At 44.9% G+C, this 25,063-nt stretch overlaps 1 protein-coding gene across 1 annotated transcript in view; it reads right to left on the bottom strand.

Moving 5' to 3' along the window:
• ABCD1 (ATP binding cassette subfamily D member 1) overlaps window positions 1-20,739 on the bottom strand; it is a 282,766-nt gene extending 262,027 nt beyond the window's left edge. The window contains exon 1 of the mRNA XM_069645376.1: window positions 19,323-20,739. Coding sequence (XP_069501477.1) covers window positions 19,323-20,243 — 921 coding nt within the window. The 5' untranslated portion in view covers window positions 20,244-20,739. The remainder of the gene's footprint in view (window positions 1-19,322) is intronic.
• Window positions 20,740-25,063: the final 4,324 nt, after the last annotated feature.

Genomic DNA, 25,063 nt, shown 5'->3' with positions numbered 1-25,063 from the left:
CAAGACGCTGTCTTCAAGAAATGGCTCCTCCCTAAACCTAGGTCCACACACACACCCCACTTCCTACCTAACCGGAGAGTGGATGATCTGCTCATCCCCGTGTCCTCCCCAGTTTAATTGTAGATCTCTTGCTGCCAAATTGCTCACCTTCATCCTCCACGTTGTTAGCTCCTAGCTCCCTTGTATCGCTACTTCCCTCACTGTGTCCTCCCCCTACGATTTGTAAAGTGCTTCATTGCTTCCCGAAGCCAGGTTCAGATCAATAAATACCATAAGAATCATAATAATAAATAATAGGGTACTGCAGGGTTCTAGGTGGAAATATTCCAGTCCTGTGAATTCTGGAGTGAGGTCCTTGCTACCTTGATCCTTCATGAACTTTTGCAGGATTCTGAAGGCTCACTGAAGCAGATTCAACTCCGTGAGAAATTCTAGCTTCAGGGAGGTGGGCCCCACTGGATCGGCACGGACATAGGTGAAGTAACTCATCTCCTCTAAAACCAACGCAGTTCATGGCTCCTTTCACTCCTCAAATGCACCATTTTATCAATGGTGTCACTCAAGAATCCTCACGATCGCCCATCGTTTCCATGTGTATGTTCGGCCTTTTACAGCATTTATCTGGTCTTCCATTTTGGTTTTCTTCTGCAAGCACACCTACTATAGCCACATCCCACTCAAATCGGTTGTGGATCTAGATGTGAAGGCAAAACAATCATGCCTGCATGCCAGCAGGGAGTGGAGTCTATGGCACGGGCTGATGGGTCAACTCTGATAGAAACGGAGATTTCAGTGGTTGGTGGTAGCAAGAACTTCTGGGGAGCCAAATATCGGTTCAGTGCTAGGAGTGCCCTGTGAAATTGTGATTTTCACAAATATATTTATCGATTCAGCCATTTCTCCCAGCTACCAGATTAAGGCAGTAGCTTCTGCTTGCTTTGTTCCCCATTTTAATGTTCTGAGAAATAAGCTTACCAGTGTCACACATGAAGTTACGAATCACAGCATATGATGCAATAGTAGAGTGCCACCTTGTTTGTGATAATGGTTTACTTTTAAGCCCTTCGTCATTTCTGTCAAATGACAGCTCATTCAAGATGTGGCTGTTCAAGATTGGTAGCAAGTTATTTCCTTCTGCCTTAGGATACTGCATTGCTTACCCGTCAATGCCTCAAGTTCAAAGATGTTTGCATTTTTTTTAATGGTTTATTGGGTGTATGCCGAATCTTATAAAATAAACTAGTTCACATATTGTTCTTCATCACGGACTTCGCTTGACTGAATGCGAATAACCAACTGTTTCTGATATTTTGCAGGTAGAGTAAAAGAAGTTGGGCCTTTTCCATTTTGATTCCTCCCAATTCCTCTTCTTGTCTTGCAGAGCAGAAGTATCAATCAACAGATGCGTCATAAACAGCTTAAAATATTTCTTTTGTCTAAGAACGTTTCTGCTGGTCAGCTCACCAGAGCCACGAAAGTGAACTGTTTGTACTATGAACAAATACAAAACTGCATTAAAAAATGTTTTTTAAATAAACTCATCGCAAGTCGTATTTCAAATTAGAGGGGTTCAAAAGGAGGTTTCGAAGAGCCTGCTTTGTTTAATGGTAAATTCATAAGCCCAACTGATTTTTTGAAACTCAAATGAATTTGTGGGAGGCCTCTTTAACTGCTCTAGCCATCCCTAGTTTAATACAAAGAAAGCAGTGGGAATTCGTAGAGATTTGCCTTACAGCTCTACAAATTTCCCATCCCCATTTCCTGCCAGAAACCCACACCTATTAGAAAACTGGGGTTTATCAGCACAGACCGGTATATCGAGGAACTTCACACTTCCGCAAAGGGGTGGCTCGTTCATAATGGGCAACGGGGCATCAACCCGCCACCCATTCTGGACGAGCCAAGCCGGCCCAGTGAAAACTCAGGCTCCCCCAGCTGCACCAAGCAGCTGAGGGAGAGCTCCTGGGTTGGCCTTAACTGAACTGTCAGAGGCAAGCTGGTTTCCCTTGGACAGCTCATTAGTACACCCCAAGCAGGCATTCCTAATGAGCCAGGCAAGGCTCGGGCGTTTTGCTTCCCCATCCTTGCATGGTCAATTGGGAATGCAGGCTGGGGTACTGCAGGCCTGAATGTTTAAGGGGGCGCTCTTGCGGCTCCCTGCACATCTAAGGAACGAGGGGCATCGTGACGAAAGCGATTGTTCCATTGTGCCTGTGCAGGAGCCAGCAAGCACTTCAATTCCTCGTTCCTGTGCTGCTCTGGAGCTGGAGGGCTTTCATTACAGAAAGCAGCTCGAGGCCGTACGGACTGGAATCCGGAGCGGGCTGCAGGTAAGAAAATATTTTAAAAATGTGTGTATGCAAGGGATTGCATTTATAAATTGGTGCGTTAATGAGTGTACGTGCTTATTTCAGACCATATGAATGGAGTACGAGGGTGAATGTGAATGAAGAATGAATGAATGAATGAATGATGCCACATAAATGCTGATGCTTGTGTGAGCGAGTGAATGAAGAATTAATGATCATTGATGAATGTTGATGCGTGTGTGGAGGTGGGCAGCAGGCCACTTAGAGGGGAGAAACAGGGGGAGCTTGGGACCTCATCCAGGAGAACTTGATGATGTGAATATTAGTCTAAATTGGACATACCAATTGGGTGTGTCCAGTTTGGAGAAATATTCACTGTGGCATGGCATTTCTTTAATAGGAAACAAACGGAAAGAAAGGCAGAATATTTAGAGTTCCTACATGGTAATGGTCCAAACTGGGTCAGTACTACGTAGGAACTCCCATTATTCTGACTTCGCCATTGATGGTTCAAGTCTGGACATGTTTCTTTACTGCGGCACATATTTTTGTTTTTAATGGGCATCAAGGGTGTATGAGGAATCTGAGGGCGTCCTCACTTATTTCCCCAATAGATCCTTCTCCCAGGTGGCAAGGGACAGGCCGTCGCTTTCGGATCCCGACCCTGGGGGTGGATATGCGAGGGAGGATCACCTGGGTGGAGGATACTTGGGGAGTGGGGATGAGGCACCCTTGGTGAGACAAGGTACCCCCTTCCCCCCATTTCACTTTCACACTGAGTCAAACATCCCCCCAAGCTTTTACGTGTATTATCAAGCTCTATGCTATTATTCCAGAAAACACTCTCCCAATGTACACCAGTCAGGTACTGAGACGAGGAAGAGACAACCCAGAGTTATACATCCTCTCTTTATTAACACAGACATACAGAAACACCACTCTGTTACTGGGACGAGGAATAGGGATGCTCAGTAAAGGAACATTGCCTGCATCTGGGGCATGGAGGGTGGTATAAATGGCCCACTCAGGTGAGGCTAATGAGATTTCCTGTGGGATGCTGACAGGAGAAGCCAAAGGGGAGACGAATGCCCAAAACATCCAGGAGCTGCAGAGTCATTGCAGCGAAAGCGGAAACGGTCTCCAGTGGCAAAACTGGTCTACAGTCCTCCAGGAGTCAGAGGGACTCCTCCGTACAATCAAGGCGGCGGAGATCCTGGAAGCAAGGCATGCCGGGTCAGGAGCAGCGACAGCCACAGAGAGTCTGCTGACGCAGAGAACAGTCCCCAGAAACAGCATACCCAGTGAGTCAAAGGAGTTTGAATGACTCCGGGACACTGAGGTAAACCGTGTGATCTGTGTATGTTGAAACGGATTGTGAGTGAGCGACCAACATTTAGGCACTGCCAATGGCAGTCCACCTTTAAAGAAATACTTTTGACAATACAATATCTTAAAGGCTGAGAAAATTGAATAGAAGGATTTGTGAATACCAATCCATGAGACTCAGATGAAATTGATAAGGCTAAGAAAGGGACAGAAAAATTGAAGTATTTGAAAAGTGTGAGAACGCCCATGAGCAGGGTGCAAATTCCCAGCAGGAGAGTAAACTAGGACATTGATGGCAATTTATGCAATGTGCTTGAATGGAATGAAATGAAGCCTATGTTTTTAATACCGAACCCAAAAAGAGCAAGTGTGATTGAATTGCCAGCAGTTGGTGATATTCCTTGATACAACAAAGGAACTCTGAATTGCATAAACTGAAGAGAGCAAGCATTGGAAAGTGCCATAAGAACATAAAGAATGGTGCAAACAGAGAATAAGCAGTGGCAAAAGCTTTAAGAATATCTGAAAGTATGACAAGTGAATGGTGGTTATAGTTCAAAGTTTCGACTCAAAAGGGTCGAATGACAAAAGGGTCGAGTCAATTTGACCGAAAAAAAGGGTCCAATATATTTTTTGGGGGGGGCGGGGTCCTCCCCTCCCCAAAACCCCTGTTTGTGGTGTAAAAACATCTTTTTTTTACCTATACTAAAGCAAAAAAAAATATATATATATATATATATATATACACACACACACACACATTTAAAAAAAATTCGATCCTTTTGTTTTCGGTCGAATTGACTCGACCCTTTTGAGTCGAAAATTTGACCGGACACCGTGAATGGTGGCAAAACAAGTCTTGAGAGACCATCAAGAGGAAAACCCAATACCACAGAATCTGAAACAATGGTAGTGTAACTGTGAAGAAGCAGCAAGTGAGGTGTGTCGGTTGTGTGATCTGGAATGGGTGAACCATGTGGTCCGACAACTGCACCTAAACCAAATACACCCGCCTAAAGTAAAAGACACGCAACTCACCCATAAGCTTGTGTTTGACTGTCGAGGAGCAACTTGGGTGATCTGGTATAATTGAACTGAACTTTTGTGATATTGGCGAAACTGATGAAAGGCAACACTGCCAGAGAAGTATCCTAAAGAATTGTGTTGGTTTTGGAACATCGAGAGACTTTCAAGTGTGGAGAAGGAAACCCCTCTTTTTGACAAAGTGAACCATCCTGAATCTTGGGGAAGGGAATCCCCCTTTTCCAACCACGAGCTCGAAGAAGCTCTGAATTTTTGATGCTGACATCCCTACACATTATATTCATGTAGTTGTGAGCACAAGTATAGGTTTTGGACACAGACAGACATTTGCTTTGGACTTCCTGCCAAAGACTCTCCTTAGTTTCAGTTAGGTAGGGAAATCCCACCTTAGCATAAGGCAAGTTAGGCATTTTCCCAACCTTCTTTTTATTTAAATAAAAGTTTGTTACCCATGCTTTACTCATTTGTATGTGTCTGCTTCCTGGCAGCATAATGATTGTTCCTACATGGTACTGGCACACATTTGGTGGGTCCAGTCGAGACAAATATTCACTGTGGCATGGCATTTTCTACTGGGAATCAAGGATGACAGCAGCATGACGAGTGTTCCTAGACGGTACTGGCCCACACCACTGGGTCCAGTCTGGACATATTTTCTTACTGTGCCTTGTCATTTGGAAAATGGTAAAGTCCACAAGAGTAGGTTCTTGTATGGCAATACTGGTGCAGCCTCCATGGGATTGTATAGGCACAGACAACATTAAAATGTTTTTATACTTGTATGCTGTGTGCATATGCTTCATGAAAAAAGCTGGCAAACGCTCCTGTACAATGTTGATGACTTGCATCGGTTGGGTTTTTTCTTGCGTTACCCCTCAAAACCCATTGCAAATAGTTTTTTTTAACCCACAATTCACAGAAAGCATGCTGAAAATGCATGGTATTAACCCAATATTTGAAAAAAAAATGTTTATACCTCACTACACTGGGTCGCTCCTACATCTCTGGGGGAAAAAGTACTCCCCCCAATTCACCAGCTGCCATTGCCCATGCTCCTGGTAAAAGGACCACTTATTTAAGCAAAGCTCTGGTGCCCGAGATGAGTTAAAGAAAGACTTCCCAAATGTGTAATCGATTACACCTTACTCTATCTAATAACTCAGATTTTGCAAGTAATACTTATTTCAAAGCACAATAGATAACACTTTATCTGCGTTTGCACAGACATTTTAACAATTATACTTTTTGGTTGCTTCTTGCAACGAGACACTTTTGCTATATCTATATAACAAAGTCATGTTTGTGGGTTTGCATGTGGTGTTGTTATTGGGGACGTAACTCCTCTTGAACGGTGAGGTCTGGTGTCATGAATTTTGCATGGAATATTCTTTATTTCATTGCCGAATTAACGCAACTATTTTTAGCCTGACAGGTCATCCTATTCACAAGATAATTAATTGATTTTTCAGCATTACGTTTTGTGGTGTTCCGCAAGCCATTTACAGGTCATTTGTAGAAAGTGCTAATTTGTTTTCTAATGTATTTAGAAGAGAGTTGTATCTCGCTTTTCATTGATTTTTCGTGCAATAAACTCAATGCATGTTCATTTCACTAATTAATTCAACACCACATTTTTTATTTACCTCTTTCTCACATGAATATCATATTTGTATGCTTACTCTGATTATTTGTAGTGTGTGTTTAGCAGCGACAATGGTCACAGCTGCTCACAAAACTGAACTGCAAATAATCTGAGTAAGCATACAAATATGATACTCATGTGAGAATTGAAATCTGAGGTAAATGAAAATGTGGTGTTCAATTAATTTGTGAAATTAACATGCATCATGCTTCACCTTTGTGGCAAACAACGATATTTGATCATCTTTTTTGGTGGAATATGAAAAAAAATATGAGAATGGACACCTCGTGGGAAACCGGGCACTTAGGCTAGTATTGTATGTATTCAGACTTGAAAAAATGATGATGTAGATCACAGAACAGAGTTAGCAAATTTGTGATGCATATATACATTCTTTTAAAATCTCAGGTGGTCTTGAACTTTGATCTTGGTCTTCGAGCGGTCACAATGTTTTTCATCCACTATTTCGGATGATGCCGGACTTTAAGTCCCATTGTCAAACCTTTCCATTTGTAATCAATTCCCACTGGGCAAGGAATCTCTTGGTAGTCACGTTAAGGTCCTTTGGATCCTTGGGAGTTTGGGGTCTCACTCCAGTTCCGCTTCTTGACTCTTAGGGACCTTGGCCATCAGGTTTCAGCATGCAGCACTCCTGGTTACACTCCATATCTGTATTTGCTTTAAGAACCCTGCCAGCTCTTCCTCTTCGTGTCATGCTGAATAAAAGCTTCTTGGCATTCCTGATCACATCTGTCACACGTATTTCAGACTTTGCTTCTCTTGCTCAGGAGACCTTTGTGGGGCTCCTCAGGGATACCAGGACTGGCATTTACCGACTCCAGTTTATATGCTCAGCTCCCCTCTGTACCGAGGTTATATAAGTATTCATGTGTCTTCCTCACTATGCCAAGAGAATCTGTGTCAGCCATCAGAACATTTACATGGAAATCACTGACTTACTTAGTCTCCATTTCTTCAGGATAGCGTTCTCAAGCTATTTCCAAGCTGGTCATGCTTAGCTTGAGCCTCAAAACTCCCAAGCATCCTCCCTCTCATCCAGAGTAGTCCATCTTCTAATCATGGGCGGTAACATGTTTTCAATTCAGGAGCAGAAAGACCGCAGAATCTGTGCCATTTTCCATCGTCCCCAGGCCACTTCTTCACAGTATACTAGGACACATGGCTGCAGCAGCATCTGGCCACATTACTAATTTGACCGGTTTTCCCCATGAACACTTATAAAAGTCACACAATGTTTACTGTAGCGTTGGTTAACCGTGAAACTAAAACACACAAAGGTGGGTGGGGAGGGGCGGGCAAGATGTACATGCCCTGCTAAGGACAAAAAAGCCTGCAGACAGGAAAAACATTGGTGGGCAGAAAAGAGAGGTTTTGTCTACACTCACTCATGATCTTTAATTTGAGGCATCCAGTACAGTGTTCCAAGTGTTCAAGATAACAGTTTCTATCTTATGGCATGGGTGGAATCTAGGTTCTGCAGGGTCCTGAAGATTAGTTTGTTTCTAATATCTTAGATAGTGGCTGTGACTAACTAATAATAGCATCAACAAGGTAACCCTGAGAGGATCACTCATTCCATGAAGAATGAGTTGCAGACAGCTCCAATAGTTGCACTCAACGGAGGCACCATCAAGCTAAAAGTAATGCAAACAGGTTAAGCATCTCCCAGGAGGGCTTATATGAATCTGATTCCGATATCCTCTTAAGTTCCAATGTTACGAGTTAATAAAAATTGAAACACAAAATGTCTGTTCCTTTTAACTTCTCTATAAGTGGATCACGGTTTCAAGGACGGCTGCTTTTGGACTTTGGTCATGGCCTACTTTTGCGGGAACAATCAGCAGGATTTACAATGCACTAAAATCACAGCCGGAAGCTTATCGATTTTTTTTACGCTCCAGCACTGTTGAACCCACCTCATGCCACCCTGGGGCAAGGTTGATGGTACGATCAGTGCATCCATTTCAGAAAAAGGCCCATGCTCGGTCCAATGTTTCTGGAAGCATGCAACTAATCGCAGACACGTGCATTAGGACAGCAAGGCGATTGGCTAGCATAGGTCATAGAAAAATATACAAACCATAGGAAAACAGCCAGACATCTGTAAACTGGACAAGATCAATTGATGTTCTTGTAAAGGGAAGTCAACACCCTAAAGGTCTGTTGAGGAGGTCACAATTTGGCATATAAAGCAGCTGAAGCACACGGATGCCCAGTAAATCCCAATTAAGTCCGTATGAGCAGCCAACGATGGTCTCCGGATTCGGAAAGCCTGAAACTTTGCCAGTAGACCACTCAACGAAATGCCTTAGTGTTCTGATGTTGTAATGACTATTGATGTAGCGCAAAACCTAACCAGGAGCCACAGGGAACTTTCCAGTAAAAATGTATTGTAGCAAAAGCATCCTGAACATCAGGGTGTATGCCGAGCGGCATGTTGTTTGGCGTCCATGATGTGTGTGCAGACCATTTTACAGAAACATGGATTTTTTTCCTGCAGAGTGGGACCGCAATGTTTTGTCCATTATTGCTTGATTTTTCTGTAACATGCCAAAGACAGTAATAAGTTGCAGGCATTTAGGTTACAAGGCCAGCAGCTGAGACACGATCACATCTCTGGAACAAATTCTATTATATTCATTGCATGAATGCAAAACCCTAACCTAACTTGTTAACACTAACTTAACCCCTGGCGAAGCAGTCCAAATACTAGAATCACATATACTAACAAGAAACGTCTCCCGCTAAGATGAATCAGAAAAACACTCAAGGGGTACTGCTTTCAGACCACAAAAACATGCTCCGACAACAAACCATAGGAGGTGCCTTTTCCCGACTAGAAAAACATATGTACAGCAAGAGAGATACCTTCCACTGAATACAGAAGCACGGAATACAGAAATATGCAATGTGGAAATTAAGGAGACCTCTTAACCTTTCAAACACACAGGGGCCAGGAATAACATACAGCTTTTCTTTAGTATTTATTTCAACAATAATATAACTTATGGTTGCTGTGGCATAGGATCCACAGAGGGCACAAGTATGAAGGTCCAACAATCATGATTAACTTTGTCAGCATGTGTGGGTGCAACTCCTATTGGTGCTATGGGAATCCAACTAAAAATAATAAAGTACACTATGGTAAAGGTGTGAGGATAGATCAAAGCAAAGTGACGCTGCGGCCCAACCATGGGAATAGCAAGATTGGCAAAGATCCCTAAACTAGCATCCAGTCTCAGGAATATAGCACCCCGGTTGCTTCTTAGAAGTCCCAGTTCCTGGGATAGGGTGCTGCTTGCCTCCTAGCAATCTCCTACCAGCAAGTATTTTGTTCTCCTTGCTTCGGGTCGTTGTTAGAGCTAGATATTCTCACCTAATAGCCACAGGTCACCCTCATGAACCTGCATCAATACCTTTCAACAAACTCCTACCAGTAAGTATTTTCCTATCTCTTACTTAGGGTTTTTGCCAAGCTTTGGATCACCCAAGTGGGTTTCCCAAACGTGAAACTGCCAGATATTCTCTCCCTCCGGTGAGGTTGCCTCCCAAGGTCACCACACAAACGTCTTCTTATAGTGTTTCCAGATCTCGCTCAGACCCTCCAGCTGCCACTGTTGAACCTAGCTTATGGATCGGACCTGGGACTCTCCCAGCAACAACTCTTTGGGACAGCGTCTCCTCTTTCTTACACTGACTCTTCAGCTGTTGCTCCTACATCCGCTGGTTAGACTCCTGATCTGTGGCCACGTGTCACATGCTCCCTTCAGAGAGCCCTGGGCTCTTTCACAGTCCTAGCCCGAGTATCTAGTAAATCTGATAATCTATTGCGCTCTTTACCAGGCCGTTTCCCTTCTTTACGAAGGTTTAATAACTGTGGCCCATCAGTGTTTGTCTGCTGATAATGTAGTTCGGTTACTGCTGGCCTGCAGTGGCTGGGGGCATACATGCATAAACGCAGCGCCTCTGGAGTTCAGCGAGTGTGTTTGTTTCCAGTGTGTAAACACTAACATCGTGTTTGCTCTCCACCACGAATAAGCACCCGGCTTCTTCCGCCATCTCACCTCTTCCAGTACTGAATAAGTAAAATACATGTAGAATCTGCACTGCAATACTAAACACAGCATGCAGCTTTTAATCTGTTGCAATTATTTTAGCAGTTCAATTCAAAAATCACTTTATGACCTGAATTGTGATAGTTGAAAACAAAAGACAACCAGCAATGGCAATGCCACCAGTTTGGGCATTTGTGTGGGCATAGGAACGGCACTTGCCAGGCACGGCCGTACTGGTATTGACTAGCCATTGATGGTAGCAGGTGCAAAATAGTGTGAGTACCTGGGCATCTAATAGCCGTGGCTGGCAAACGTCTATTACTTATGCACAAGCCAAAACTGTTGGCTTTGTCAGTGCTTGTTTTTAACAGCATTTCAGTGAAGGACACGCATAGTGCTTATAAAGCGAGTGGCTAAAGGCAGATATGGTTAAGACATTTGTATTACACCAGTAGCACGTTTCAACTCAAATTAAGTCATTAACTCTCAAAAGACTGCTTTGACAAAACACTGCCAGGCACTTAAGAGTGCATAATTTGATGGGAAGGTTTCATTAAAGCAAGCTCAAAGAGTTCCCAAGAGGAGGTGTTTTGGGCGGGGAGGGTGTGGCGAGATGGAGCGAGGAGGCAGACAACGTGATTGCATTTTAGCTATCGACTGATTATCAGCAAAATGAAAAACAACCTATATTTACGTATTTCTATGAGGTTATGCCTACCTAAACAAATAATAGCTAGGGTGCTAGTCGTCAGAGTGTGTGTCAAAACCAATAACTATCCCCACCACTAGTAAACAAACAAAATGATTCAATAAGCTCTTGACAAGGATACTAGGAGACTGACTCCCTTCTCCTGGTGGAATAATTCATTCATAGGATGGGTTACCAGCAGTCTTTTGCAATAGGGTCCGACTTACCAATAAGACCAAGAGAAGGACTCCCTTCGCCTGGTCTGTCTGGAGGAAGCTTGAAGGATGTTCTGTTACAGTCTTTTGCACAAGTCTTTAAAAGTCTTGATTTCCTTCCAGGGGATCTCGATTATCAATGGCAAGGTTTTAGCAATTCTGTGTCTAACATCTCTTCTGCTGTCAGGGCTTCCTGGACCCTGTATCTTATCTTAATCGTCGGCGAGTTTGCTCCCAGGCAGTTCTTGACTTAATAGATGTTTTACAGGCTTATTAGGTTCACCACTGCGACGAGGAAGTTCACTTCTGAGGGACCCTTGGATGTTACTATGTTTGTTGTCACCACTGTGATGAGGGAGATCTCTCTCGATGCACTCTGTACTTTGGCTGCTTTGTAGATTATTATTACAACAAGGGAGATTCCTACCACAACTTCCTTGACTCGCTGGGTGTCACTATTATGACCAAGGAGAATACTCCTGTAGTAGAACTGACTCTTGGATCTCTGGGTATCACTACTGTGACGAGGGAATTGACTCTTGCGGAATGCTTGACTCTTGTCCCTCCTCAGACTCCAACCAGCTTGCCAACAACTCCTGTTACCTTCATCTTGACTGTGGAGTGTGACCAGTTCTTTCTGCGGTCTCAGGTCAGTGTACCTTCTGCTGCTTCTCTATGGTTGCTGCGGCTCCGCAGAGCTGTTTCAACAGCGGTCTCAGCGTTGTTAATGGACCATGCAGTCCAACTCTTGGAGGTCACGTCACCACCGGATTCTTCCTGCTTCAGTAGCGAGTCGATCACCCAACGGCCCCTGAGCTGCTCTCTGCATTTTGCCCGAAGACCGACTGTCTTTTGGGACTTTGGATGCCACGGGTTTGAAATTCCCAGACTGCGCAGGACAGACGCTTCCCTCGCGGCTGTTCCTGCTTCCCCACAACCTTAGACCTTCTTCAGTCTTTACGTTGCATAGCTGGGCCCACCCAACGTCAAGGTCTTTCTTTGGTGTTCTTGATGCAATCCTCAGACCACCTTTGGGCCACATCGTCACATTCTCTTGGTAATACAGTCTGGTTACTATGCAAGTTTCCTTGGCTTTTACTCGTCTCAGTCAAAGCTGACCTTGAATGTGAAATAGAGGAGACTTTACAACAACAAACAGTAGCACTGTCAGGTTGGATGTTAGATTGCTTTACTAGGGTCATGGCTTCTGTGGAAAGGGGTATAGGGAGGTCCTTCACAGGATGGGAGTCCTTATAGTGAAGGGAGGATAGCTCTGTGGCAAAGGCGCGGGTCTTGGAAGCAAGACCACGTTGAGCAACACATGTTTGAATCACAGATCAAAGCTGAGCTTGCGTTATAAATAACCTGCACTTGCACGATCTGAATGTACAAGGCCTAGTAGGATCGTTCCTCCCTCCCCCTTTGCCTTGATATAGGCGCATAATAAATGACCAAATACAAAATAAAATCCCAAGGAGGACAGTCTCTCCTTGTGAGCTGCCGCATTCCACCACCACTAAGGGTTCTATTGGGTAGTAGCCTCCCTAGCCTCACAGGCAAGGGCTCACCTTTTGGTGACGAGATACCGATAGGTTTCTAGGAGCTTTCTGAGGAGGCGATTCAACATCACGTTGGTGAGCTGGTCAACTGGGTCCAACAAGCAGTGTTGTAAGCGGCAACGGCAAGAGCTACAAGGAAGCTTGTAACAGGAAGGAGAAGTTTGGTCGGTGTAGCTCACAAGCGGTTTGTGGTGGGAACAAGGGTGCAGGGCTGTTCCTTGGCCTCTGGGAGACCCAACTGGGTCTCCAGGGTCAAGGAAACTCCCTTCTTCTGCCCATCCCAACCAGGAGAGCAGTAAAGGGCACCTGCAGGGGTTCTGTCACCTACAGTGGCTGTGTCCAAGGGTACCATTGCCTGAGCTGCAGTAGGCTTTGTTCACACTGCAGTTAATGTGCCCTTGGGATGGGTAGGTAAAAGAGCATTCCTTGTCCTTGGAGCCTTTTGTCTTCACTTCTATAGCACAGAACTTTGGAAAAGTCTGTATCCCAAACGGAGTTCCATGTGAATCCTTCCTGTCTTGAAGTCCAAACATTAATCCGTTAAGTGGTGGGTACACCTTCTTAATCAATAAGCAATCTTTTACAGCTGTGGGATCCCTTCTAGCCTTCTGTAAGGGCTCCAATGAAGAATACTGAGTAGAGAGTCTTTTACCTGATAAAGTCATACCCTGAGTGCCTTGTCTTCAGGAAGTGGGGAGGCGGCACAGAAGTGTGGTGGTCTAAGAAATACCAAGATGGTACAATCCTTCTCTTTCAGGTCGATTCTCTGTTGAGACACTATCACTCTGCCCCCACCCTCTGTCTGCCTGCGTCAAAGGAACTCTAGTCCTTTTCACTGAGGCGTGAACTGCCTTTGTGTTCTGAATGGCATCTTCTTTGCAGCACTGTCCCATCCCCACCCCTGTGGTCTTTCCTGCCTCCCGAGGAAGGCATCAAACCTTTCCTAGGGCGGACAAAGGGGACTTTTCGTCTGCACTCAACTTATTTGTTTGGGGCGAAATTCAGATTTAAGACAGTGGATAAACAAAAGGCACTTGCAGCAAAGGGGCACTGAAAAAAGCCTGCAGGGAAACTACAACAAAAGCATTTTGGCAGTACAGTTGTAGAAGCTCAAGAGCCACTATGTCAAACCAGACATGGTTTATATTTTTTGTATCATCATCTGCCACCAGGCTCTGGATTCATACAGTTTTTTTATTTTTGGTAAACTACTGGTTTACTTCAAAAGGCATTCCCGTCTATATTGCAAAAAAGTAAATGTAAAAATAAAAAACAGCTTGTGTTCCATACATGGCAGCTTGAAAGTCTTTGGAGTGAATCTTCATGAGGTTCCATACATGGCAGCTTGAAAGTCTTTGGAGTGAATCTTCATGAGGTAGTTCTAGAACGATGCTCGTCCCCTTACTCCCCAAGCTGTAGACCTCACTACTTTGTAGCAGATTTGGCAACCAATCCACTTTACACTTTTATTTTTTTTTTTTTTTTTTTTAAATCAAGCTTCATACCTTTTAAAGGTGAAGCCCCATTGCATCCAATACATTCTTCAGGCAAGCCTATTACTCATTACCAGCACCAAGTAGGCAAAGGGTATTTATATGTGACTGGGGCAAATTCAATAATTCGCCATGTGGATTTTTGCTGCATTTTTTACCTTTTCTCCCGGCTAGGATTAATCACAAGCATGACAATGTGGCTCTGATTTTATGTGCTCTGCCTCAAGAGTCATTATGACGCCTACGGCAGGGCCATTCCAAAAAGTGCTCTATTGTATTCCAGTGAAGGGATCCCTTCCCCATTAGTCATGTGGCTAGGATGATGGTAGCTTTTCCACTTGTGTAATATCCTCAACTGGGTGGGATACATTTTAACTGGATCACTCCTTTATGAGCCCCTCCTCCATTTCACAAACATGGAATATTACTTTGTTTGCCTCGACGAACTGATGGGTCACACGACTATACTTAAGTGGTCATCTTGAGCCACTGGATGCCCCTAACCCAGGACTGGGACTGCAGTCAGCCGAAAACCAGTTCAGATGGCATATGCAGAGCTGCTAACAGCTTTACTAATAATATGAATGAAAAAAAATACATTAGTTTCATACCGTAGATATTTGCACCGAGAGAAAAACACTTTCGTGAGTAAACTGTCAAAATAATCTTACACTGTAAAAGCCACCAGTCTTGCTGACCCTATGAACGTTCTTTTTTTAAAGGCCCTTTTTGCTTCACCCCATAGAAGAGTACTGATAATAGAATCATTGTTTTTTTTCTGATATTTCAGCGAATACTGCATGCCCAACCAAAACGATGGGCTCGCACTAGGATTCTGGTAATAACAGAAAGATCAGGCAGTATTTCAAATATTATAATTGGTGGCGATATCTTCAGTGCGCTACTTCTTAGGGCTGGGCAATATGGACCAAAAGTCCTAACTCAATATTTTTGGGCTGAATGGCCATTTACAATATATAGCTCAATATTGTTTATGTCGGTTAAATGCTTAGTTGTAAGAGGCCAAATACATACAAGACGTCACAAACACCTTTATTTATATGAGATTTGTCAAAATAAAGTGCAAATACAGGGTTCCTCTTCATGTTTGAGAATGGGCACAGCTGTGTAAATATCAAAATGTAAATAAAAAATAGTTTATGTAATATATATGTTAACGATATTATCTCATTGTATATAGAGTTTGAAAATAGATTGATACGTCTCCAAAACGTGATACATCATCCAGCCCTACTACTTCTTAAAGGATCACCCATTTCATTGTGGACCTAAGTGCTGCATTGTATTACACTGGAAATGTCCTCATCTTATTTCAAAACAATGGCACATTTATGCGGATACTTATGTGCAATGTTGTCTCAAAAAGTTACTTATGTCATGCACACTTTTGTATTGTAGCTTTAATGATGCTCGTACTTAAACAAAACTTTCACAAAGCCTGTCAATATTCTTGGTTAATTATCAGTCTTCAGTTCATTGGCAAGCACCTTTAAATATCAATTTTAGGTCTTCAGATCATTATGAGTTCTCTTAGTCAGTCCTTAATCTTCACTAATTGTCTTAATTACTTTGCAATGTTGATTTGCTTAGTTGCTCTTTGATTTACAGTTCATCAGTTACTTAAACAATTCTCTTTGATCTTCAAGTATCTATTTCAATTCGCAGTCTTTTCAAACCTTTCATAAAGTGTGCAGATGAGTAAGTCGTTCAACAATAATCAATTGTGTTGCTCTTAAATGAATAGTTTATTAATGGATTATCTAGATTTCTCAATCCTCTAGTTTTCAGCAATGATCTGTATTTTGCTATTCAGTTTATTAAGATATTTTAATACTAATCAATATATTTTCTTGAACAATTGTAAATCACCTCAATGAACCCTTGACACGTTTTTTGCTATTATCATAGCTCATCGGGAGGATACTTTGTACGTAAAAGGTTATAGTTGAAATGGTAAGTATGTGTAATAGGGACTACATACAACTAAATAGTGTGTGTTAGATTATTATAATCACATTGATTAGTATATTTACCAACCATGATTGCCATGTCTCCTAATCTTTATATTTGTTTTTCTTTTGAGTTCTTGAGGGATAGCTATTTTATTATGGATTCTATAATGAATAAGATAGTGAAGAGAAGAATTTAATGATGCTAATTATGTGTGTGTTCATTGTTTATATTATCGTAACTTTAAAATAAAATGGGCTTGTTCATGAATTAGGAATTAATGAAAAACAAGGAGGGAAACAAGTCCCTCTAACTTGTTACATAGACTGTTCTGAAAGGACACAGATCACACAAAAAAACAGAAGTGCAACAAAACTGTTCGTTGAGGACAACTAATGAATAATCTACACAATTGATTCAATGTTTGAAAAGACTGAGGATTGAAAAACTATTTTAAATATTGCCTGGGTTCACTGCACGCCACATTAATTATGGTTTTGTGTTATTTACTCATAGGGTAAATATAGCATTAATATGGGGTTGCATAACTCCCCAAAATACTCCCATGTTTACCTCCACAAAGCTCTGAAAATGGCCAGATTTTATTCTGGAAACGGTCCCTCCCCCCTCCTTTGTGGGGAGGGGGATGTGGAGGAGAGGGGAGTGTCAAGAGTTATGTGGACGGCGCTGAAGGCCAGAGGATGTGAGGATTGAGCTGTTCTGCTTGAGTGGAGGAAGTTTCATTTTCCTAAATGCTTAACAGACCTTGTAAATCAATCAATCACTGAGCCCCTTAACTTACGGTTAAGTACCAATCAATGCACCACCCTCCCCTACTGCTGCCTTCTGAAATGCACTGCCAGACTAAGGACAACACACAGGAGAAATCACTTGGACTGCCTTTGGGTGATAGAATTAGCTCCTAGGGAGATTGGGCCAGAACAGCACACCAAGAGGCGAATTTTGCCGAAGCACAGCTCCATCTTGTTTAAGCCCAAATCCTGCACTGGGCGTGCAAACAAACCAACCTAGCTGAAATGATTAGATGTAAACATTAAAATGTAAAATGACAGACCTGGCCCCTAAGGCAACCAACCGATACTGAGCAGGATTGAAGATAAACCAAAGGCTGTTTTTGGGGTAGGTGAATTATGGATAACTCACCTCCTCAGGTCGCAATCACACAGGGGGCCTCATTACGACCCGGGCGGTAACGGATTACCGGTATGGGCGCTGCTAATCCCTTACCGCCCTATTACGAGTTCCCTTTGCGGGTCCTCCCTCAACACCTGGTTTTACCAGGCGTTAAGGACGGAACCCGAATAACGGTACCGCAATTTGCGGTACCGTTATTAGCGCCTTCTCTATTCCCATTGAGCCCTATGGGGGCTCAAATGGGAATGGAGAAGGGCCCTGGTGAATGGGGAATTACCGCCCCGCCAACCTTGAAATGAGGCGGTAATAGCTCCATTCACCAGGGCGGAGTCAGTGAGGTTTTGGAGGCAGCCATAGCGCTAATAGGGCCATGGTTACCTCCAACCTCGTAATGACCCCCAGGGTTTTAAATGTAAGCGCTGGCATAGTTTTGCTGCCAGGGACCAGTGACTGCTTGGTTAGCTGCCTCAAGGCTGTATTTTCAGTAGGGAACCTAGATACTGAAGGCCAATCAAACACAGAAGTGTCTTCAGGGTCTCTCAGTTATCCCTACTATAGAACAGGCGATTCATGGCCATTGAGGCTTAGGTGCACTCAGATGCAGTACTTCAAACGTAGTGGTGCTTATATTGTGGGACTGCAGCCTTAAATATCCCCTCCCCACTCCTAACATTAAGTGCTTTAAAGCAGCCTTCCTATGGTTTACAGAACCACCCAAGCAGCAAATGTATCATAACCTTATGTGTTCACAGTTATATTATATAGCCCTCCATACAGGAAGCCTGAGCTATGCAGCGACTGCACACTAAAATACGGGTACAATACAATGACAACTGTTTGCCATTCTGCACAAACTGCTGCTTAGAGATAGTGACGTCTAAGCTCCTTTTGCTCACTCCACCTTTTTCGCACAGCATCCAAATAATATCTGGCAGCTTCCCAAGACCCAAATTCTGTTCTCATGCCAGCCATCACTAATTCGATGAAATAGTCAAACTCACAGTACTCCCCACTCAAATGTTAACGATAAGGGACTAGTACCTAGTTACTTAAAATGTTTAACCCAATTCATGTAATCAGAGCTAAGCATTTCAAGTTGCAAGCCACTAACTAGCCATACAAAGTTTCTCACCACCTCAAATCTACATATACACACAGTCCGCTATTTCTTACTTGCCAAGAGTCAATTATCACTAGCCAATTGCTGATGCAGTGCACACATTTAGCCCTGATGAAATGGTCAGTCTACAACATTTTCAAACAACCCACAGTGTTTTGAGTCCTTAACAGTGACAGGCAATATACAAATGTCCGCTAGCAATCCAGGGCTCAAGTCGAAAGACCACACGGATGGACGGCATCCGCCCAGTTTTTTGAGAGGGCAGACACGCCCCCCCTGTGTGTCTAGGAAACAAAAAATATATAAATAGCAACAACAGGCTTCAGTGGTGCGGCCGAGAATCGAACCTTGAACGGGGAAGTGAACCATATCCTCGTACCTCTGAAATGAGACAACCACAAGAGCACGGCAATCTTGATAGAGTATCTGCATAATATCTCCTATTGGCATCTTAATGCACAAGACACGTTTTGCAACAGGTCCTCGCTAAAAGGTGCGTGCATTTTCTGGGTAATATGAAAACCTTTGATTTTGGCGAATGTTTTTTGTCGTGTGTGTTTTTCGATGGTGAAAGAAAAAAAAAAAAGACAATGACATTTCCATATTTCACTTTGACATCACGTCACAATGCTTGTCAGAGTCCCACGCTTTTTTGTTTTTAGGACTCGAGCCCTGTATGGCACACCGTCCCAGACCATAAAATAGACTTGCTAGAATATCTTACCTGGTGTCCTCCATAGAAAGCGATCTCCTCCGAATTGGTCACCACCCGCGAGTGCATGAATCTCAACTCGCCCTTACGTCGCGCCTCTTCGGCCACCAGCTTGCCAAAGCGAGGCGAGCATGCCCTCAACACATTTGCAGTCAGGAAAACCACCAGGCCCGCGATGCCAGCCGGCCAGGTCGCACTAGCCCCCTTAGAGCGTGCTGTTCTCACCAGGGTGCTGGTGGTGACCACGACATCCAGCACAGGCTTGGTCAGGTTGGAGTAGAGGTGTGCCACTGAGTTGGCGAAGGCCACCACATCCTCGGTCAGAGACTGGTCTGGGTTGCGCAGTCGGCCATCCATGTTGCTGACCCGATAGTAGGTCTGATTCTCGAAATAGAGGCGGTAGGCATGGGCCACCAGCCGGCTTCGGAAGGCAAGACTGAGTTGGCCTTCCAAGTAACGGATGGCGCTGTTGATGAAAGTGGCAGGCAAGGCAATGAAAAGCCATTGGGCTAGTTGCCAAACAAAGCTGGCGGGCTTCTTGTTGACGATGCAACGGGCAATCCTCCCGTCCAGCCTGGCCACATAGACAGATAGAAAAGTACGGCAGATAAGGGCAGCGGAGTGTAGGGCTAGAAGGCCAGTCTCTTTGCAGCACAGGCTTGGGAAAAGTAGGCGCAACAATCGGAGCAGGCGACGGAAGAAAAGTGCATTGACACCTGTGGCATCCTGGCGTCGACGGGGAGTTGGATCACCCACCTTTCTTGCCACCACAGTGCAGTCACCACCATTGGGCTGCTGCTGCTGAGCTGACTTGTGGGGCAAGCGGCGCCGCAGCAGAGGATAGAGTCTGCGGGCAGCATAAGCTGCCAGGGCCAAAGCAGCCACCCTCTTCAAAAGGGCAGCCCGGCTCAGCCGGCCAGGGCATAGGGGCATGTTACCTCTTCAAGCAGGGCTGTGTCACCCTGCCTATGCCCAGTGGAATGTGCTGGCCAGCATGGACATGGTAGAAGGACTGGCTGGAGATAAAGTTCTCTTAGGACTGTGTGTGGTCGTTTGACCTCTTCCTGCTGCCGCAAGAACTGGCCTGCTCCAAAAACGCCCACCTGGCTCCGAACATGCGGCTACACCTAAGACCCTACCGCTTCCGTGCGCCGATCCTCTTGCCGTCTCTGCTTCTTCCAGGGCGCACCGTTTGTACTGTGGCGGCAGCAGAAGCCGGCACAGAGCTGGAGGAGGAGGAGGGGTGACGTTGGGCCATGAAGGCGTGGTCAAGCAGCAGATTTGACAGATAAGCTGGGGCGGTGGAACAGGATTTGGTTGCCGCCGGCCCAGAATGCTTCGCTGGCGCGGTGAGTTTGTCGCGCTTGTCGGGGCCGGGCAACTATTAAAGGGACAGAGCTTCCTGAGCGGATCTAGGACAGCGTCCACTGGAAGGGTCCCCGACTAGAGTGAGTGTTGGGGCAGGACCGACGTCGCACTGAAAGTTTAGAAGTAAAAAAAACCCTAGAAACAGAACGAGGCGTCGCATTGCGATGACGTCATACTATTAAACGATTAATACCATAGCAAAGGACATCGTGTGCATTTTGAGATGACACACAGTGAGTATACGTTCTTTTGTTGAGATAAAATGACGGCAGAATATGACACACCGTGTAAACATCCTAGAAATCTTTTGGGTGTGGGACAAAAGATGTCAGCCCAAAAGCTGGCTTCCCCCACTGTCCCAGTGAGTGGTGGCACTCTCAGTTTAAAGTTCTACCCATGCTCGCCCTCATTTTTATAAACCCCCCCCCTTTCCTTGTTTTCAACATTCATTTGAAACACCCATTTGTGGTGTCCCGCTCGCGGCGCACCTGACCAGAGCTGGACACACCGTGCACCGGAATCACTGTGCACCTGCTATGCAGCGGTCTGCATAGCAGGGGTCGGGAGCACCCGACCATACACCAGTGCTGGGGGCACCCAGCAAACGTTAGCTTCAGTACTGTGGTCACACAGGCCGTGGGCACACAGCAGGCACACCATATATCAGACACAAAGTTGGCGCTTCCTGGGTCTCTGCTGCAGTGCTGGCACGTGCACGCAGAGCACCCCTTTAATGCCTCGAGTCATGACAAAGTCATGACTCGTATTCTTAAAGGGTCAACATGCCACCGTTCAAGGGGGGGAACACATCACAGCCCTCCTTTATTATAACCGCACAGCAACAGTGGCCCTACAACCGACCCCACAACTTTGGTGATTCCAGTCCACACACCAGTATTATTACACATGTACCTAACCACAGCAAACTTTGGTGCTTTCCAGTCCGCGCACTCAGTTGAAATCCAGCGGCCCTATATTCCTGGATTCAAACTTTCCTCCTGGGGAGTCATACTCTGGTCCTCCTGCCCCTGCTGGAGACACCCCTGACCGCTTGCATTACTACAGGACAAGAAAAATACATCCTGTCGTCATCTTCTGCGTAGTCAAACTGCCTTCTCTGTTGCTCTGCCACCTGGACCACAGCTGTTTTGGGCATTTTCCTGCCCGTAGCTTGTCTCATTTCCTCACTTGACGCATTCCCTGCTGCTGGCCCCACTGGGCTGGCCGGTGATGGGGCTGGGCAGACCCATGCAAAATGATCTTCTTTCCTGCACCCCCCACACTTATATGTCCTTTGGCTGGAAACTCATGCACGTGCGGCAGGCCCAATCCACACTGAGGGCATAACGTTGCACCTGTCTCCTTTCGTGGCCACTCCCCATTTCTTGCCGGATTACTTCTCTGTCATTTGCCCACAACACATAAATCCTCCAATTTCACCCGCTGCATGGGGGCTCCCAGCTTGATCTGCTGCCTGGAGACGTCCATGGCTGAGGCACGCACCTCCGCTAGCTCCTGGGCGCGTGTCAGTTCCAGGAGTCAGCCCTGGCTCCCTGAGGATCTGCTTCCGCAGCTTGGCAGAGCTACAGCCATAAATTATCTAAGCCCTGACCTCGTCATCCTCAAAGTTCCCCAGAGTGCAGGACAGCACAAAATTCCAAAGCTTGCCATGAAACACGTCCAAGCTCTCCCCTTGCTCTTGTCTAGCGCATCTCATCCTGAACCGTTCATAGTCACAATTGATCATGGGCATAAAGTATTAATTCAGCGCAGCAATGGATGTGGCATATGTTTGGTCTCCAGGCCGCACAGTCTTAAACAGTTTCTGGACTGCTGGGCCTTTTAATTATAACAGAGTTGGCCGTTTCGCCCTTTCTTTGATCTCCACTGCCTCAAAATACAGTTCGCGTTTCTTCACCCATGCGATCCAACGAGGTCCTAGACTGGCAGATGCTCCTACAATATCAAAAGCATACATGGCGCAAGCTGCCCATTCTGCCGATGCGCCCCTTGGGCGTCATTCCCCACATCCCCCATGATGGGCACCTGATGTTGCACAGTGCCTTGTCACAAGGGTGCACAAGCACTCCCTGGGGAGACGGTACCCTTCTGGGTTCCTGGGTTTCCCCACCACAGACCACTTCCACAGGATGTCCCTGAAACACCCTACTGCCCAAATCCAGTGCCACAGTGGGTGGGGCCCTCTCTCCCTCAGGGTTGCTCCCCTGCAGATCACAGAGGAACACACCACTGGGGAAGGTTGAGGGGCTGCAAGGGGTTGTTCTTGCACTCCTGCCCCTGTACAGAAAGAGGGATGTACGCCCACACGTGACTCCTGCTCCGTATACAGCAAATGAGTGATAAATAGGGCTCAAGAAATTATTCCTACTGTTACGTCTTTACTACGCAGGAAACTGAGCGTATTCTTTATCATGGCACCTTCCCTCACTATACCTCTTAATTGCTTGTCCGCTCAAGTCAATTACTTAATATTCAACGCTCGCCGTTCTCAAGTTACTTTACCCCAACCTCCCTCCGTTACTCGTTTTTCCCTTTTCACTTTCTTCACTCACTGCCCATTCCCAATTTTACCACCTCACTCATTTTTTTACTCACCATTCGCTTTTTCGACTTCCGACTCTCGGAATTGTCCGCCTCTTTATCGGCCGCATCAACTTTCCGTTCGTTCAGCTTCCTGTAGACGCCGGGAGGGGATTCTGCCTGAAAACAAGGGACCTGTGTCACCTAGCTTGCAAGTCTGATAATTAAAACTATTTCCGCTATCTACAGGAAGCTTCACGTCCTTTCAGCCGAATGGTAGAGGTTGTGTGATATTTCCAGGACCCCAAAGCCTACCATCTCGATGGATTTTTAACTATCCTCTCCGCTGCCATGTCAACTGGTGGACCCCAGCACTTTAAGACGAGGTAGCAATATCCTTGAGATAGATGGGGATGCAGAAGTTACTCAAACATCAACAATCGAAACGACTCAGGTAACTGGCAAAAAGATAACTGTTTTAGTATCAATTATCTAAAACGGGGAGTACAACGGACATCAACGGATGTCTTAGCGTAAGATCTCGCAATACAACTTTAAAAAAGCATTCTTTTATAGCAAAAAATCATCATTGATGATGTCAACCTGTGTATTTACTAATGTCATCCTACGTGGCAAACTACCAAAACCTAGTGGCTATTGTGATAAGTTCTTAAGGAACATCTACTCGTCTAAGAGAGTGAAGAAAAGTGATAGGTTTCTTAACATCAGGTGTGGCAACTAAGCCCTCCCCTTAAACGGGTCACTATGAACGTCACTAAATGCACAACGTCCCATTGGTTACACAAACTATAGCACCCTTAATCACGCGGCACCCTACCGTTGGTTGGCACTCTAACCTCCGTCATTACTTTTGCACCCACATTAGCAGCACACAGGCTGGTCTTCCAGGTGCTGGTGAGTTAGTCTTAACCATAGCTTCCCACCAATTAGCATATTCATCTATTATCACCTCAGTGGTCTGCTGTCAGTTAAGGCTTTGAACTTGTCCTTGGGAGTGTTCTTTTGCTCTGGAGAATTCGGGGGAGTGAAGGCACGCTCTGCCCTCATGCGTCGGTGTGGTTGTCATGTTTGTCCAACTTCATCCTTTCACGTGACTGAAGACCACTAAATCGAGCTCTAGTGCATTTAAAATACTATTTTCTAAAAGACCTCTGAAGTCTTCCTTGTTTTGGTCCATGTCTTCTGAACAGGAGTTTCGTTCTTTCACACGATTTGTATCCAATGTCTGCTCACCCCAGCCTGATAAGACCTTGGCTTCTTGACGCTTGTCCAGGCTTGCCTTTCTGAGATCGGCTTTTGTAATTAAATTGCTTTTTTTAACTGCGAAACACTGGAAAAGAGGCATTCCTTATTTGGTCCAGCTCTGCTATAACACGTAGTGGAAACATTCATTATTTAATCACTTCAATATATGTATATGTTGGTGCATGCCGCAATCTATTCACTATAAAGCTAGCCTCAAGAATACTTTGTCTGCTTGCGTTTCTTTGCATCTGTACATGTGTGAAATGACTTGATATCTTCATCGTTTCTGTAGCATAAGTTTCTTCATTTTCAGCCCACGATGTCACTTATCTTTGATACTTTCTTGATACCTTATAGAATATCTGCATTCTCTTGTCTCTGCATCTCTTCCATGTATGTCAACTTGCTTCATGTGACGTCACCAATATGCTCTTTCATTCATTGGTCCTGCTTCTTCTAGGATTTCATTCAAATTACCATCATACTGTCGTATGCAGGTGTGGCTTTCTCATTGGGAACCTTGCTTCCAGGACTCTCCTCTGTATCAGTATTTTTAATGGTACCGCACGTGTCTCACA

The sequence above is a fragment of the Ambystoma mexicanum genome, chromosome 2p (assembly GCF_040938575.1).
Source record: "Ambystoma mexicanum isolate Mex_15411 chromosome 2p, UKY_AmexF1_1, whole genome shotgun sequence".
NCBI lineage: Eukaryota > Metazoa > Chordata > Amphibia > Caudata > Ambystomatidae > Ambystoma > Ambystoma mexicanum.
The sequence above is the reverse complement of the archived record's forward strand: the minus strand, read 5'-3'. Positions and strand labels throughout refer to the sequence as shown.